Source organism: Etheostoma cragini, chromosome 11, assembly GCF_013103735.1.
Source record: "Etheostoma cragini isolate CJK2018 chromosome 11, CSU_Ecrag_1.0, whole genome shotgun sequence".
In the NCBI taxonomy this organism is placed as follows: Eukaryota; Metazoa; Chordata; class Actinopteri; order Perciformes; family Percidae; genus Etheostoma; species Etheostoma cragini.
The window spans coordinates 2859870-2879358 of NC_048417.1; the positions used below are offsets into that span (position 1 = coordinate 2859870).

Here is a 19489-nt window from a genome sequence, read left to right on the forward strand (position 1 = left end):
ATATAAAAGAGTCTTCAGATACAGTATTAGGGACCACTAAGGTCTATATAAAAGAGTCTTCAGATACAGTATTAGGGGCCACTAAGGCCTGTATACCTTAGTGGTCCCTAATACTCAGATACAGTTTAGGGGACCACTAAAGTCTATATAAAAGAATCCAAAGAGCACCATGTCATGGGACCTTTAATGTCCAAGACATTAGGTTTAACAGTGGGTTAGGGTGTACAGTATGTCATTAGGTCAAACATCAAGACTGATATTCTGATTCTGTAGGATACAATATGTAGGCCGGGATGTCTCGGCAGAAACAGTGGATTAATAATGTGTGGAGTAATATTTTGTCTTTAACAAAAGGCCCAGCCCTTGGATATTGTATTAGTTCATATTAATAAAACACTTATTAAATAATTGTGCAGCTCTAATTTAATTAGGCTCATCTTCAAAGCAACAAAAATGTAGGCAATTTAAATAGCTTGGTTAATGGTTGAGTAAGGTTTAAAAATGGAAGACAAAATTAAAAATGAAACAAAGAAATTCAACAACGATAGGAACTATTTTAGGAACTTATTTTTGTACCATTGGTTAACTTATGCACTTGGGTAATTGGAAGCTGAACACAATGTGACATATACACCCATGAAACCTGCAGAGCAACTCACCAGTGCAATTAGTGGCCTAATCCCAAAGTGAGCCCTGAGGACTGAGGACTAAAGACTCCCAGACTTAATTGATCTCAGGTGCTGAGTGAGTGTCTGTGTGTGTGAGGCCACATGGGCTCAGATAGGTATAAATGGGATTGGGACAGCACTTCACCGGATCACATGTTACCTTGGCGACGTTGCTGACACTTGCTGGTTTGGGACTTTTTACTTTTAGTTTGGTGCTCTCCACACGGCCGAGGCCCAGGAGTCGGCTGTAGGATTCCAGATTTATTCAAACTCTTGTTCTACAACATGGACAACGGGTCCGCTCTGTGGTTGCGTGGCGTGATGTTGTTTACCTTTATAATTTACAGATTTTCTTATGGTCTCCGTGGTAAACTTCACAATGCTTTGAACTGTGGGTAATTCCCTTTCTGTGAGTCTGCATCGATGCAGACTCACAGAAAGGGCTCGGTAAATGTGTACTCAAAAGGGTTGGAGTACACATTCACGCCCTTTGAAATTCAACATTGGAACAACCCCAAGCGCTAATAAGTTTCACGAGAACGCACACCAGAGTCTGTGAGTCCGTGAGTCCGTGAGTCCGGACTTTGGGATCGAGCCAGTCTCTTCCAATCTGCTAACCCAACGGAGGTCAATTATTACAAGCACATGCTGAGCAAGTACCCACAAAACCTCATTCATTAAACTCATTCTGTATTTCAAATAATAATGCTGAAAAACCGGGAGAAATGTGTAAATATTGTGCAAGTCATCCCGTATATTTAAAGGTGTGATGGTGCCATGCAGCCATAAAAATATATTTTAGGCATCATCATTGTTCAGTATTCCCTACAAGAATACGGGATATTTAGTTGCCTTTATTTTCCAAGGTATTAGGGTCTTTGTGAGTAAAAAAGTTCTTGTTTTTAAGCCAAAAAGACAACAAGAAAAACTGTTGCTGTAACAACAAATACAATATACACTACACAGTCAGACTAAAGAGCATAAATCCAATTAAGATTCATATACAGGTGTGGAGATTTCAGTACGTTCAGTACTGTAAAGGCGAACCAGACCAAGAAGTAGCATATGAAACATTGAGCTGGTATAGGAGATCCCAACATTTTGGGACACTGCAGGTGCATTCATGAAACATGAATCAACATGAGGGGAGTGGTCTCTGTCTTTATGCTGAGCCAGATGTTAGTGCTTCAGGTTGCACTATGTTACACTATGTGATAGTAAGTGTTGCTGTATGTTGTTGATTTAAAATCCAGTGCCAGGCATACTGGATCATACAGCTCGGTAGATAGGGCTTCAGCTTTAAATGTGGAACATTTTCTTGTTAAAATTCTGGCAGATAAGTATATTCAATCATTTTGTTTGCCCCTGCAGATTATGCTGCTTTCTGTTGCTTCCTTCTCTTTTTATTTATCAGTGTTTAGAACTGCTTCCCACCCACCAACAAAAATATCAGCGTCGGTGTTTAGCTTTTCTTGGCAGTTGTCACTGCACAGCTGATGTTAATGAGCCCTTATTTAAAAATGTTTGCCTTATTACTGGATGGTTTTGTTTTAATGAAAGGAAGCAAGTTTCCCTTAAATAATGATGAATCATTCCATGCACTAAAACATCTGACTAACACATACTTCTGTCACCTCCTCTATACACTTCTAATCTGCCAATATCAAGCAGCAGCAGCAGCAGCAGCAGTATTACAGTATTATGAGAAATATTCAACACATCTGATAGTATTGTATATATTCTGTATGTTTGAACATGGTCATTACAACTGCATGACTTGAAATATTATAGAAATGAAATACTGTAGATAGAAAAATCCTAATCTGTTGGTTTAAACAATGTCTGGCTGCACAACAAGAGTTTGTAACAACGTGCCCACTATTGGATCAGGTTTACTGGATTTTTCATGAGGTTTTATTGAGGGTTTACTATGACGACAATGGATCCAAAAGCAGTGCAACTTGTAGAAGTTTATAGTCAAAACCCAACACATACTGTGTCAAATAATGCACATCAAATTAAAGGTCCAATATTATGCACATTTTCAGGTTCATAGATTTTAGGATAGTATTTATACTATAGTATTTTTTTTTAGTGTAGTATTTTGGGTTCCAACTAGAACATGTGTACTTTCTTTAATGTTCAAAATCTTTCTTTTTTTCATACTCTATGTCTGAATATACCTATATTCACCTCTGTCCTAAGCCAAAAAAGAGCAACATCACTGAAAGGCTGCATTGCAAAGAAGCTGTTTTCTCCCTATGGAATGTGTGTGTGTGTGTGTGTGTATGTGATTGTGTGTGTGTTTTAAGTACATAGTGAATGAGTAGTTGGAAGAAGGAAATTGGAGGGTCCACTTATGTAGCCAAGCATTCAGCCTATTATTTCCTTCAGTGTCACCATATAAGATGCACGCCGTGGATGACATGGTCCCCACTGTATGTTGTGACACATCATCTCGTCGGTTGGCAGACATATTTTCCCCTGAAAACACAGTCTGATCTGTTCCACTTGAATAACACATAGACCCCATTCAGCTATGCAGGACATGAGCATTTTCCATACAACCATGTGTGACTCATCCCTGTGTTGAGGCGCTGCAGGGAACACTTCAGTCTTAAAGGCATGTCAGTGCTTCTTCTTATACAGTGTACTCTTGGGGGAGGGAATTCTATTCCTTAAAATAAATTAACTTATATTTTTAAAGGGTAATTGCTGTATTTTTCAACCTGGACCCTATTTTCAGAGGCATTAGTGTGCAAGTGATCATGTGAACAAAAATCTCTGCATTTCTGCGGTCGCGAGAATGAACCAGAACACTGTGACCAGCAGCTACATACCGGGATACAATGTGATCGCAAAGGGCAAATGTACACAATCAATTTCCCAGGGGTTCAGTGTCTTGCCAAAGGACACTTCAACACAGAGATCACTCTACCACTGAGCCGCAGCCGCCCCTAATGTACAAAGTAAGTGCCTGACAACATTATGGAAAGGATCCATTCAAAGCCTGTGCGCCCAGTTAGCTCAGTTGGTAGAGCAGGCGCCCATTTATAGAGGCCTCGTGTCTTCAGTTGTCCTGTCAAATAAAGGCCTAAAATGGCCATAAAACCATTTTTAAAAAACCTTTTGTGAAACATGAACATGAAACAGCTCCAAAACGTCATTGCCAAATCACCAGACTACATGTAAATAAACAGCGCTTTGTGGTGTGTATTTCCACATGTAAATGGATGAATTAAGGGTTAATTTCAACCAAACCAGAGTGGTATTTTGTTTCTGTCAACTTTGAATGAAGTGCAGGGACATGCACAGGGACGGGCTAATGTTGCTTGGGCAACAGCCCATTTGCCCTGATTGGCTTAGCTGGTGAAAGAGCCTATATTCATTTTTCTCCCTTAAATTTTAATTTTTTTTGCTGTGGTGGCTGCATTATTACGATAATACGCCTATCTTTACTAAATTGCTATATATGGCCCTCTGCCCTCAGTCACGTGACTTTGTTAATTTCTCACACACACACGTCCGCACTGCAAATGAAATAGGGAAAGCCAAGCCCTCCTGCGTTCACGTGGGTTTTTAAAGTTATGGATATTATGACAGATGCCCTGTGAACAGTAATCCAAACAGTCCACTTGAGCTTTGAATAATGTGCAGCTTCAGCTTGTAACGTTTGCATCACGTCGCGCAGGATTGCCTTAGCTACATAGTGACTTAAAAGGCTCCGTTATCAAAGCTAATGACAGCCATGTAGCAGCAGCAGGCTAACGTGTAGCTACGTTACATCTGTTACATGAAGAGAAGAGAGAGGCTCAGATGTGACGTTTGGGCTCTTAAATCATGCTAGCTCACACGTTGGTTACAGTCAGTATGTCACAATCAGATGTGACGTTAGTGAAAGTGAAAGCCGCCTTTTTTTGTTATGAGATGATACATTAATGTCCCAATTGGTTGATGTAATAAACGTTGCATTTAAAAAACATAATAATTATAGCCTGATGTTAGTTTTGTGTGCTTAAGTATGCCTTCACAACAAAGCCAACTGAAGAAGAGAGAGAAAGATCTGCAGCAGGCCAGCTGGGAGAGAAGCATTTGATGATGTCAAGAAACCATCTTACATTATTCATTTAATGTGAAGTTGGCCTATTTTCATTGGAGTAGGGTAATAACACATTCAATCAAATGTTTCATTTAATAATAAATACGCATACGCAATAAAAATGCATTGTGAATTAGTTATTATTTTATGTACGTATATCCAAAGTTCCAGTTGATAAAATAGTTGTAATAGCTGTAGTCATGTTGTAATTGTTCTTTATAAATACATCCACACTAATAGGGGTGGCTTTTTTCAAGATAGGAGCAGTGGCCCCTCCATATATATGTGCACGTCCCTAATGAAGTGTATTTTACAGTTTAAAAAAAAATGTCTGGTCGGTTTGCTGATGCTGATTTCAGGAGTTTTGAAAATGATCTGAGCATGTCCGTGGTAAAAAAGCCCTTTTAGTGGATGTAAGTTGACGGTTTGCAATTGGTCATTAACTTGACATTGCAGCTCGTTACTAACATGTGTTAACGTATTGGTTTAGTAATATCTGGGAACACTAATGTTAAAACAGCAGGCAGAGTTTACATAAGTTCAAAAAATCGTTTTTAACAGTAGTGCAAGTTTCAGTCAGAAGTTAAACAGGCCGTGTGTTTGACATTCAGCACCGGCCTCAGGGTCAAGGAACAGTTACAGCCAAATGCTTCTTTAAAAAAAATCTGATCCAGCTGGGAAAATACTCGATTAGGGAAACAGGAAACGCCACATCCAACAAATTCAGCTTTAAGCACATCAATTCTGGCAGTGCACAGCGGCCTATAACACACAAGCTACTTGGCAGCTGATTGGTGTGAAAATGTGAAATTCGTGTTGGAGAATTTTTGCAGCTAAGAAATAAGACAGAAGCAAAGCATTTTGTCACAGCAATCTGTCAACCAATCTTATCTTACCTCTCAATCTCAAGCGTTCAGCCACACTGCCAGCATTAATGTCTCCTAAAAGGCCACCTACTCTAGCTATGAAGGACTCTTTCACAGGCTCACTGAGACTCCATTGTACAAGCTGACATAGGAACGTCGGCATCTGCACCACACATTGTCCACATTTCTGTCCTCAGACATTTTTTTGGCGTTGTTTTTGTCATGCAAAGTCAGACTCTGCATGTTTCAGCAGTCTCCATTTGCATATTCATTTTCCATCCTTAAGACTTCAGTCTCTTTCCAAAATGAATTTTTAACCCTCGTTCACTTTCCTGACTTATATATCCCATGATGCAAACTAGAACTTCCAGCTGAAAAGGACAAATCATATGTATTTGTTTTGCATTCATTGGTTTTAAACACACTGCTACAAAATGCTTGCTTTATGACTCCAGTTTCACAGATGTATGTGTGTTTGCTGTCATAGCCAAGCCAACATAACCATACTCATCTATTGTTCTTGAGTTTCTGTTTAAGGCGTAGTTTGACATTTTAGAAAATACAAAAAATTGAACTTTAGAGAGAGCTAGCTGTCTCCCCTGTTTCCAGTCTTTTTGCAAAGCTATGCTTATTTCCTCTTGGCTCTAAATCTATATTTTACACGCATACGTACATGAGCGTGGCATAGATCTTTTCACCAATTCTTGGCAAGAAAGCAATTAATCCCAGAAAGACAAACTATTTATTTAAATATGCACTTGTTCATTGCTTTCTTTGAATTAAAAAGAAAAACACACAACCACACAAATAAATTCTTCCATTTAGTGTTTTCCTCTTTACACTTTCTATCCCACTTTCTATACACTTTCCATTAAAAAAAAATCCATAAGGGAAATCAACAAGACTAAATCAACCAAAACACAACTGTAGGAGCCCATGTTACCTTACTTGCCACAGGGACTTTGTCAATGTTCCTAATGTCTTAGCCGCTTGGGAGAGCTCTCGGCCTAATTAGAGCATTCAGATCAAACTGAAAGCAGTTGGCTTTTTCACAAGTTTATGCCACTCAAAGCCCGGTGTTGGAAAGGCAACCTTTGAGAGGGCTGCTGGCCAAAAGGCAACCAAAGCCCACCGGCTCAGACTGGACTCAAAAGGTGGAGCTTGTGGTTTGCTATACTTAGCTCATAACAGTTCAAGTTTAAGAAATGTTTCACATGAGCAGAAGCCTAATTCATATGGTGGTGGTTTCTGAGGAAAAAGTGCTTTTTAAAGAGGGCTGTCAAAATTAACGGGTTAAAACGAGTTAACACACATTCCTTTTTTAACGGCATTGATTTTTTGACGCAGGATTAACATGCACGCTCTGTGAAATAATTTGGGAAATCAGGAAGCAATGCAGCAGTAACGCTGGGAGAAACAACCCTCCTTTAACAGAAATAGATAAATACTGTAAAAAGGTTGTTTTGAATGGCAAGTTGAGTTTTTAAAGCCCTTCCAGATGGTTTTCTCCACAAGTTATTTGCATGAACTGTCCATTTAAACTGAGTTACTACTGGAGTAGTCCAGTCTGAAATACCACTTTCAATTTAAGGAAGACCTTAAAGAGCCCCTATTATACTACTTTTCAGAATCACATTGGTACTTTTGGGGTTTACTTAAATAGGTTTATATGCTTTGATGTTATGAAAAAACGTAATTTGTGAGGCGACCATTAGCTCACCCAGTCAGAGCTTTCGCCCCATGTTGTCCTGCAGTTGCGCGGGTTCGGAAAGCCTAGTCTTCTCTGATTGGTCATTTGGATTAAAATGTTTGTTTTTTTGTACTTTATACATAAATTACAAACACAAAAAACTATATAACACATTAAAAGATGAAGAATAAAAATTGTCTTTGAAGTTATATCTACCTGTTGTAGGTTGTTCAACACATCTATCTCTGGGGCAGGACCTCCTGTAGCCATGGGGCCAGGCGGGCAGCCAGTGGGGGGGGGGATTAGCCCAATGACGAGGGCCGGGGGCTGCAGAAGAGACGGCTAGCGTGGCTGGAGTAACACTCAACAGAGCCTGGGTATGGAGATGCTGCGGAGAGGGATGTGACTGGACCAACAGTCCGTGAGGTAAAGGATAACGGATCGGGGTGGGGGTAGGAGTCGGGGTAGGGGCTGGTGCTGTCGGGAGAGGGGAATAAAAAGGAGAGGGAAGGAGGGAAAGTTGGGGTGCAAAGCTGCAGGAACTTGGGGGAGGACGGGGATCAGCCCTTCTCTTTCACGGCTGGGGATCCAGGAAGTCTTTCGGGTGTCATAACCTGCAGGAGAGGGGACGGGAGAGACAACGTTACAAGTCTGATACGAGGAATATATGGGCAACAATTGGACAGTAACCCAGCTAGGGCTGCAAAATACATGTTTTCTTTATTGTCATTGTGATATCAACTGTCAATATCCACATCATGAAAGGCTGAAACATAAACATCAGAGATATTATGTGTTAATTATCAGTAGAAAACTGCACTTTGAAATGAAACCGTCTTCCTTTATTTGGGGTGCCTTTTATATTCAATTCAATGTTAGAAATGATTACCTTTCATTTGTTTTAAAATCAACAAGCAAGTTGTATTCAAGCAGAATACTGAAAGAAGCAGAGAGGGTATCCTTTATCTGTTTATTTATCATAGAAACTTTTTCGTTATTGCGATATTCAACAATGTAATCGCATATCGCATCATTTTTGTCATATCATGCAGCCCTATTATCATACATAATGCACTGTAGTGATGATTCTGCAGAGTGCACATAACATTGTAAATAATCAGTACATGCTGTGATATATACAAAGTAAATATTCATGTTCAAAGTAAAATGCCTTACATGCAAATTTGTAAAATCCCTGCAAAATAAACTGCAAATCAGCGTGTGACCTACGCAAGAGGCACGACTATTATATAATTAACCAAGCACCTCCCTTTGATACGGTTTAACATGGCATTTCATTGCTGCTCCACACCCACGTGATGGCATTTGTGTTTTTATTTGAAATGCATTATCTCATGTGAGCCACATGTTCCCTGTGGTGTTTGTAGAAGCTGCCATGGCGACAGAGTGGGCGTTGGCATGCTACACAGCCTCTGCCTGGACTCAAAGCAAGGATGTTGTGGTCACACCCATGTCACCTCTGCAGATTTGATATTTCTACCTCTGGTGTCCCAGTGGAGTAAAGAGGCCTTATTACATTGGGAAGGTTGCCACTTGCAACAGGAGATCTTCTAAGAATACAGGACATTTCTGTCATGGTGGTGTTTGTGTTCTGTAGATGTTTTCCCTGCTCTCCGCCTTCCCTCCTCGATGCTCACTCCCCAGGGCAGAAATAATAGCTTTGAGACGGCCTTCGCCGAGGAGGGACCGAACATCTTCCGGTTCAGCTGAGGACAAAGCGGTCCAGGAGCTGTCAGATAAGAGTTAAGCCAGACTTGTCTCCAGAGCGCTGCAGAGGAGGGTCTGGTTGGTCCACGCAGACATGGAGGAAAGAAAACATGCTCTGGTTTATTGGCATTTCTTTACACCAATCCCAATTCTTCTTGAGTGGAGCTAGGCTCCGGACGGAGCCACGGTGCCGCTGTAACATAGCCTCGGGAAGGAACTTTTTTGGTGGAACGTGTGTACGTTCAGAAGTAGTTTTTGTCGTGCAACGGAAAACTCAGATTGGGCCGATAGTCTAGCTAGCTGTCTGCAACCCTTTACCCTGCAAAGATCTGAGGAGCACCTAACCATAGTCCTCAGAAATGATGAAATGAAATGCTTCCGCTGTAATACTTAGGGTTTGGTCCTGGATTCAAACTATATATTTAACAGACACATTTTTAGTCTCATTATACATATTTTTTCCCCATGTGCAAAATAATTGCTTGTAAAACCAAATTCTTCATTATCCTTAACTTTGAACTGATCTGTTTTTTGGGCATGTAGCAAACAGAACCAGAATCAGCACTCTCGAATGAAGCTCCTTTACTAGATAAACCAGGGCGGTCTCTGTGAAGATACCACACTGATATCAACCTCAAGTTAAGAATGTAAGGGTTTCAGAACAATCAGTAGGTCTTATGGAAACAATTATGAATTTTGGAAAGATGTTGCAATTATTTTTTATTTAACTCAAAAAGAAGTGAAACAGTTCAAAACAAACCAACAGCGAACTATGAATTCCCTTTCCATTGAGAACACAAGGAAACATAAAGAGTTTAATTGCACATCGTGATGTGCAAAATAATCATCGTTTTTGTGATCATTAGGAGCCAAAATTGTGATCATGAGTGATATTTTGATTAATTGCACAGTCCTATCAATTAGTAAGTTTTAACTTCAGATTGACTGACTGCTTGTAAAGACATGAGTTATTATAATAAGTTAGTCGGTTGTTACTGGTGGCAACCGGATGATAAAATAAACCTTTCACATCAAAGTCCACGTCTTGTATTTCCAGTAACATATCCAGGCGTCACTTCACTCATCTTAATCCTCACTTATCAGTCTAATTAGAAAACCACGGCAGCACACACGGGCATAAACAAACTCGAGAAGGCACCTTGGGGACCGCTTATTATCCCTGGGAAGCCAAAATAGACACTGCTGATTATTTTGGTTTTCACATGGAGGAAAACAGGTGCCTCTCATCCATGTAAACATGCCGAGGATTGTTGGTCTGCTATTATTCCGGGCAGTGTGGGAGAGGCCAGGCCAGACCATGGTCATTTATCAATGCCACTTAGTTAGTTTGTCTCCAGAATTGTTGAATAGGGCACAGCAGAATGTGCTGCTCCTTTGGTCCATGATTGGAAAGTAAGAAAACAAAACAAAAGCATACACTATTAGACTGAATCAAGCATTAGGGCTGCAATCAAATCGATTCTTTATCGTCATTGCAATATCCACTTATCCAATAAACACATGGCAAAAGCCACAGACATTGGGACTGTCACAATACCAAAAATTCAGTAGTCAGTGCCAATACCAGCAAGATAACACGATTCTCCATGTCCATTTTAATACCGCGGTAATAAAAAGTTAATAAAAAATTAACTTATTTATTAAAATATTCAAAAATATCTAAATGTCATAACAAGACATACAAAACGTGTGCAATAGAGCATAGAATAACAGAACAAAGTGCTTAGGTGCAACAACGGGACACATTCCAGTGTTTCTTCTTAAAATCTAAAAGGACGCCGAGTTGGCTAGTTTCCTCTTGAACAGAACGCTAAGCATTAGTGTCCGGCTAAATTAGCACGGCTATTTCATGTCATTTTAACATTTGTGTACTCACAGTGAATTTACTAGAGAGAGAGAACTCGAGTACCTGAGTTGGTTCCTCGCAAATACAATTCAGACATGCCATTAAAGTGATCCCGACTGGTCCTAACTAGCCGTGGCTAACGCCGCCATGCTAACCCTGCTAACGGGTAACGTTACCCGGGGCTACGGCTGTTTACGTGTAGCCTGTTCAGCGTAGCCGACGACGGGGAGTTATTTGAAACCAAGAGGGGGGAACTGTAAATCAGAAAGAGAGGACCGTGAGTTTGCAGTGAACACGCTTTTTTTTTTTTAGCTCAGGTAGAGGACTCTCTCGTATGTACCGGCAGTAGAAGGGCGTGACTTCGACCACTTGTTCGTGACCTCCTTCCTACGGTGCTTTGAAAAACTGGGCATCGTGTGCGTTTAATTTCAGAACCGGAAGGTAAGTTGGTAGTATCGGTTCTCCTGACCTCTTTATCAGACATAACGCGCAAGACACTCAGAGAGGTTTTGAGTTAGTTTAAAGAAAATATCAGTAAAAAATGGCACTTTGAAATGTAACTCTTGCTCTTTGTTAAGTGGTGCCTTTTATGTTCAATTCGATGTTCAATTTGTTTAATAAAAGAATACTTTTGTTTGTTTTTAAATCAACAAGCAAGTTGTTGTACGTCACCAGAATACTGAAAGCAGAACTGTTGATATTCAACTATGTTAAGCATACATTATGAATATTAGATACTGTGTATATTAAGAAGTCGTGGGAATTGATGGAATATTGCTGAAAGGTCCCGAGTGGCCCACTCTGTTTGGAGCACTGTCACAATAAGAGGCTCTGCATCTGTCCCTGTTTTATTTCGCAGAATCATTTGCTCCCTCTGAGACATGAGGCAGCTGAGGAATGCCAACAGACATGAAAAAGGAAAACAAAACCCTCTGGTGAGTGACAGGGCTACAATGAAAATGATGAGGGTGACTCAGCAGGACAGAGCCCCTTAAAATAGTTACTGTAAAAAAAGAAAATGTTTATGTGAATCACTGGTTAAAAAATAAATTAAATAGATACCCGTTCTAGGAAAAGACTCAATTTTAAAAATCGATGCATACAAAAGATTTTCCATCGGTTACCTCTCACAATAAGGCCACTACGGCCATTGAACAATAGTTTCTTCAAGTCATGGATATGATTGTTTCAATTACCAATGCTCTGTAATTCATCTTTCCCATGAATATCCTGAAGCACATTTATCTTTTTTGAGATAACTTACATGTTGTCTTACTCACTTAAATTTGATCCAAAAATGACTGCAGTCATAGTTCTGCTGTAGCCCATTATATCAGAGGCCTGCCAGGCGATGTGGACAGAAAGAAACAGAGAGAAACAGAGACGGAGGGAAAGTGTGAACAATGGAAAGAGGAGGGTGAACTTTAAATTGGCACGCACAAACCAGCAAAATTACTAGTACCAAATTAAAAGGGATCAGTTTGATGTGCAGCGAGGCTATTTCTCCGGCGCTGGTGTGTGTTGCACATCGTTTGATCGAGGTAAACACAGTGGATCGTTGTGTCTGATGGCACACTGGTGCAGCAAATCAGACTAGATGCCAAAGTCCTGTCTGCCCTGTGGACTCCAGCTGGCTGTTGGGGTTTCGTCAAGTGAAGGCGACATCCATACAGGCTGAAAGCTGTCATGTCTAACAGATATCAGTTAGTCTCACTATCAGTCTTCAGCCCGGTAGAAGTTCTTTAATAATCTAGTGTAGAGTAAATTAATGTTCTCTATGGTTAAAAGGAATACGCGCGTTGCATCAAGATGCATCGAAAAACATAAAGCTCTTAATTAAACTTATGTTTTCATTATCCTTACTGTATCGAATTATTAAAAAGCAATCTTTTCGGATATGTTCTCTGTGCATGCTTAATATATTCCAAGGCATTGTAATTTTTGCAGCTGTGTCCCTCGGCAGAGGTCTGTGGTCTCACACACACCTGTAACACAGTGTAAACAAACACACCACGTCCATGTTCATGTGATGAGCACAAGAGGCTCGGTTCATTCTGAGGTTCATCAGAACTGTAGTATGTAAAGACTGAAACTTGAAAGAATTTAGGAATTATGGTCCACAATAGGATGGCATGCCCCCGGGTGTATGGCTGGGAATCACAGGGTAAACTCACAATACAATACGAAACACGGCTCACAATACCGAATGTATCAAGATACCGCATACATCATAATAACTGTCTATCTATGAATACAAAATGCCTGTGAAAAGGATGAGTGCGGGTTTTCTCCCTTTAGTCACAGCAAGTTCAAACTGTTAGACAACAGCACAATTCTGCAGTTGTTCTGTTAATTAAAATTACCCAGCTATATTTCACCTATGGGACCAGACTAAAGACTGGCTGGTGCATCGCTTATTTTCCTCAAACTGCTGTCCGCCACCCCGTTAACTTATGTTCAAGTTTTCCTCGTTAATGGTTTTAGCGCCACCTAGAGGAGCCATGAAGTAACCGCACTGGGTTAAGGGAAATCTATTCAGAGCGCCTTACTTCAAAGCTTAAAATATCAATATTTGGTGGCAACGTGACAATTATCATATCGGGTAACGTATCGCACAAAGAAGGACAGCGCTATATTACTGTATCTGTATTTTGTCCCGCCCATACCCAGGTGTGTGTGGATAGTGTCACTAAAAAAGTTACTAAACCTCAGGTGGTGAGAAAACCTCTTAATCACTTTCACCAACTGCACTGGATTGGCAACAGATAATTTGATTACAGGATTTAGGTTGTTAATCGTTAAATTGGTAAATGAACGCTGAAGAAATCGGCGAGTGATTAACTGAACAAGACTGACTCTTGGCATGAGTGCAGAGACATCTTGCAGACTTTTACAGGACATAATGACACACATAGACATGACTTTACACTAAGAGAGTAAGATTACAATCACTGCAAACCCAAAATAACCTGGTAAACCACACAGATCATTCTGTAGCACTGGTGGTGTACTGACTGATTAATGGTGCCTTGCACAGCTTTTATATGTGCACACTGCTTTAATCAACAGGCATCCCTGCCAAAAGCGCCATCTGTGCAAACACAATGCCATCGTGTTGGCCAGTAAGTCTGAACAGAGGCCACCTGCAGAGTCTTCACTCACAGGTCTTTGCCTGGTAATAACCACTCCCCTCCCTCCAGGCCAGATCAAGCCCCTCCAAACACAGCCGTGAGCAATTTCTCAACGTATGGATTTATATTTAGAGACACGTGGGCAGCAAACTCAGAGACACTGTGGCTCTTAGTGCTACAAAGGCTTCAAACTTCAAAACTAGGATGGGGAAGACATGCCACAATGGAATAAGCCTCAAGGCCAGAACCAAAGAATACACACAGGCCATAAACAAAAATCGTTGCATCAATATATTTCTCATACCTTAATTTAGTAAGAAAGAGTAGATCTTGTTTTCTTGATAGACCAGAGACTAGTAATGGGCAACAGAAATTATATGTAATTGAAACAATATCTTCAAATGAGATTTCAATTATATCACAATAATGCATGTTGATGACGCAATCTACCCACAAAACTTAGAGCCACGAGCTGCAACGCACCATCGCCGTGCAGTTTGGAATGTTACAATGTCCATAATGGAAAGTATGTTGTTACATGTCACTGAGCATTTTTAAGGGAGTATATGGAAATCCTGGAGCTTTCTTAGTGGGTATACCAGGTATACCTGCGTATCACGTGGACTACATCACTCTGTGTGTGTGTGTGTGTGTGTGTGTGTACACACAAGTGTGCTCTGTCACTTTTTACTGTCTATGGGATGACAATGCTGTAAAGAAAGTTTTGTACTTGAAACATTGTCTTTGGTTGACGTACACACACACACACACACACACACACTATATATATATATATATATATATATATACTGGACTAAGGTAAATTTCTATTTATGCATGCATCCCCTGTGTTAAAACCTTTAGATGCAGTCTATCATGCAGCATTGGGTTTTATCACTGGTGCCATTCTACACACATCATTGTGTTCTGCCTACAGGGCTGGGCCTCGTTGGTCTCTAAGAAAACCAGACATTGGTTGATGTTTGTCTTCAAGGCTATAATGCATAAGCTTCCTGACTACCTTAGCGGATAATAAAATTGGAAAATTGGCGGTTGCTGAAGTCGTTCCAAAGATGCGTTGGTCCTGGAGGTTCCTGTGTTTGAATACCTCTTTTACCTGGAATGAGTTTCAGAAAGAACTGAAGCGAGATGGCTTGGTTTCCACTTTACAATTTAAAGCCATGCTTAATCAACAAATTGTTGTTGACTGTAATTAGAGTTGGGCGGTATCCAAATGTTGACAGCGTCAATCCTCCTCCCTATTTTCCCACGGTATACGGTATTACTGTGACAAATTAAGAATGATGACGTAAGGCTCAGACGGCGTCACCAAACTGTTGCTGTGTGCCTCCAGCGTTCGGAAAGTGAATACCAAACACTAATACTGAAACACTTCTCCTTCTTCATTAGGGGGACACCCAACATGCTGCCAAACTGCAGAAGTCCTGGGATGATGATACAGGGCTCAGCTGTGACAGAGACCTGTGTCTCTGTCTGATCTTTCCATCTATAAGTAAAGGTGAAATTAAAAAAATACCTATTCAGTCTATGCAACAACTCCTGTTAGTAACACCTTACTTGGTAACTGGCTGCTTAAACATGCCAATGCACATGAAGAATATGTGGCATGTGGAGGCTTTGGAGTTGTTTAAAGACAGATTGATGGAGCTGTGCAAAAACAAAGCATGCTAACAAAAATTAGTAGCTTGCATTACATTTAGCTGGTACTTTTTATTCAGCATCAAGGGGCTAAGTGTCTTGTTCAGGGACACATTGGTTGATGTTCGCAGTGGGAATCGAACCCAGGCGTCCCACAACGCAGGTATGTGTCATATCCACCATGCCACGCCATGCCATCACCATGGTTACCATGATGGGTATGGTAACTGAAGTCTTCAAAGAGCAGTATGTCAGCGTTGTCATTGTGTGCGTATTAGCATAATTGACATGTAGCTTAAAGCAAAGATGCTAGACTACGACTCAGAGTTGTAGATTTTAAAAAACAGGATTCAATTCGCTTGTTATTGTATTGGGATGGACACACAAATCTATCTAATCTGACTAAAAGAACAATTCAAATCAAAAATACTATATCCGCATGGTGCGTTACAAGTGACAACATGTTATTATGCATGGGCTAATTAGGGTGAACTGACCCTTTAATCAATTATCACCTAATTATCATTTATATATGAAGTGACAAGAGTTTAGAAAATATCTAATATTATTGTATGTTACATGCAGAATAGATATGGGATCATGTCTCTTGAAAGGTGATATAGCTTAAAGATTTGATGTCTTTATCCTTCAGTTTATTCCCAGGCCTAATGGAGGACCTAGCCTACTGTAGTTTACACAGCTCTTGAAATCCCACTCCGGCTCCTCCATAAGTGCTACAATAATCAATACTCACACTCAATTCTCCAACTCCATATTTATAAAACATTTTAAAGCTGAAAGGTGTCAGGTTTCTGCAGCCATCTGGTTTTCACAAGACCTGAACAGCCGGCTGCTTCCAGCTTTCAATGTATGGAAATGTGGTGAAGCACCATGAGATGACTCTCCTCAGCAGACGACCCAGTAGCTGAGTCATTACTGCTGGTTGGGACCTTATCCTTGGACCTCAGGCTTGATTGCCTATTGCACACAGCTCATCCATGACATGGACACAACACTTTGTAACGGACAGGAGACACACTGCAGCACAACGTCAGCGCGAGCCTCCGGAGCACAATGAGGACGACAACACTACACCTGCGAGGAGCTAGCATCAATCTACTACGTAGTATTTCTCAGTCTGAGCAAAAACCTCAATTATGTGCCGTTAGCCAATATGACCTTCAGCTAAGCCGCATATGTCTCTGCTGAATAGCAAGTAGCCCTCCCAGGAAGCCACTCGGCATCGTTTTAAAGCCAGTGCGTAGTTACCATCCACTCACAAGTCAACGCTGATGGATAATTTGCCTTGGGAGCCGACCGCCGTGTGCGTCGCCTTACCTGCGGTTTCAGAGAGCAGTCCAGGGGTGGAAAACTACGAGCAAGGCACGCCACGGCAGCTCAAATCCGTTACTGGTCCTTCTCCTACTGAAGAGAAGGAGAAGGAGAAGGAGAAGAAGAAGAAGAAGAAGAAGAAGAAGAAGAAGAAGAAGAAGACACGCCGGCCACGCAGACTGCTCGGGCGGTGAAGGATGCTCGGCACGAGCACGTGACTCCGGAGTAACCTGGCAGTCTGAAGTCACTGATGGATGGACAACAGGAAAGTGCTGTCTCAACACTTTGGGTTAGGATTCATAGGAAGGAAGGAGGTCATAAATAAATAAAACGCTATCCTCAATGCAGTACTAGGAGAAGACTTAGTAGAAGAACTTCTTCTATTACTACTGTTTATTTAATCGTATTTACAATTCACTTGCAACTGTATAATTCACTTTAAACCACAAGCAAGCCTCCGGGGTGCAGAATGCTAGTACAGGCTATGTAGGCTCTGTGGCGAGCTGCAAATATCAATTGGCTAGTTATTAACTAGTAAATTATCAGAAACTCATTTCATAATCAACTAATCGGTTTAATTATTTTTTTATGGATAACAAAAATTTGCTTCCAGCTTTTGTGAATCTTAATATTTTCTAGTTTCTTCACTCCTCTGTGAAAATAACTGAATGTCTGTGAGTTGTGGACAAACAACTAATCGATTATTGGAGAAACTAATCATCAGAAGAATCGACAATGAAAATAATCTAGTTGCAGCCCTACTGTGGTGCAGTGAGGATATGCAGACGTAACACAGGGTGCTTCCTTTCCTACTACAAGTATACACCATATGCACACACACACACACACACACACACACACACACACACACACACACACACACACACACACACACACACACACACACACACACACACACAATGAGTAGCTTACATTACATTTAGCTGACACTTTTTATCCAGTGTCTTGTTCAGGGACACATTGCTTGATGTTCGCAGTGGGAATCAAAACCATGTCTCCCACACCCAAGGCATGTGTCACACGCACACACACACACACACACACACACACACACACACACACACACACACACACACACACACGCACACACACACACACACAAAAACCTTTTCAGAGTTATTAAATCCCGGGTTTTGTCAGAAAAACCCATTTATTTTCTTCCCTGTGATTCCAGATAATCAAATTTAACTAATCGCAACAACAGTTTGTTTTACATAAAATAAACACACACCTAATACACAAGCATATCATTTACCAATATATTTTGTGAGGCATAGTTATCAAGTTAGAGCACACACATTATAACAGAGGCAAGCTAATCTGTACATTTGTGCATGCAACTACAAAATGTGACAATACACAATATGGGGTTTCTCCACTAGAGGGGGCCCTAACTTCAAATATTAAAAGACATTACACATTTTAAAGTTCCTTATGTATAATGTAAAGTATGTCACCATAATTAATAAAAATAGTAAGCACAACTGCTTATGATGCTATAAATATATATAAGGAAATATGAATTATTATATGAACAGGAAGTGTAACGCCTCTCAAGTAATGAAGAACAGGTCTCAATGGATTTATCCCCCTAGTTTTTTTTAAAATGAATTAATTTTTTGTCTTTGCATTATTCCTCAGGTCAGTTGATGGCAAGCGGCTGCCACACAACATCCTGTTATGAGAGAAAGACAGCTTGTATGGCAGACTTTATAATGATGTCAGGAAACCCTGTTAATGTTTAAAGATCTCAGATGTTTGAATCTGCAAGGCAGACATTTCACAGCTGGACCATCATCGAGCACTGCTATTATTTCTTAGACAGAAAGAGAGAGAACGTATGATGTTCTGTCCCCATGGGAACAGGGATGTGTTCAGGTTTCCCACTGAGACTTTCAGTGTGTTGATAAAGACAGTTTAACAAGATGAACGGCATCTGAATAACGTTACGGAGTCGAATGCGAAAGCACAGGTCCGGGTTTGGAGCCAAAGGAGGAGTTAACCGTGGGAATCAGTTGTGGAACTGGGTCAGCAGGGCGAAACGTCAAGTACAGCAGAACCAGATCCTTCGCTCCGCAGAGGTGATGAATTTATAGGGTATGTAATCCCTCGCTTTGAGCGCGTTCCTGTATGTGAACTCACACAGACTTCCTCAGGTGCTTGCCAGGGATATGTTAAGAAAAAAATACCAAAACATTCACACACCCATCTCATAAAATACAGACGCTTGGTCAGGTGCCTTTATCGTTGTTATTGTTTTATTATGTAACACACGCTTGGTCGTCTCCTTTAGCGTCATGTAACACATGCTTGGTTGTCTCCTTTAGCGTCATGTAACACACGCTTGGTTGTCTCCTTTAGCGTCATGTAACACACGCTTGGTTGTCTCCTTTAGCGTCATGTAACACGCGCTTGGTCGTCTCCTTTA

General features: G+C 40.7%; 1 protein-coding gene and 1 long non-coding RNA gene across 2 annotated transcripts in view; one reads left to right on the forward strand and one right to left on the reverse strand.

The window, feature by feature from the left end:
- slc4a3 (solute carrier family 4 member 3) overlaps positions 1-17133 on the reverse strand; it is a 57467-nt gene extending 40334 nt beyond the window's left edge. Inside the window, exons 1-2 of the mRNA XM_034885464.1 lie at positions 17047-17133; positions 7540-7937 (exon numbers count right to left, since the gene is read on the reverse strand). Of these exons, the coding sequence (XP_034741355.1) occupies positions 7540-7593 (54 nt within the window). The 5' untranslated portion in view covers positions 7594-7937; positions 17047-17133. The remainder of the gene's footprint in view (positions 1-7539; positions 7938-17046) is intronic.
- Positions 14572-19489, forward strand: part of LOC117952870 — an 8423-nt gene continuing 3505 nt past the window's right edge. Inside the window, exon 1 of the long non-coding RNA XR_004658525.1 lies at positions 14572-14685. This is a non-coding gene — a long non-coding RNA (uncharacterized LOC117952870). The remainder of the gene's footprint in view (positions 14686-19489) is intronic.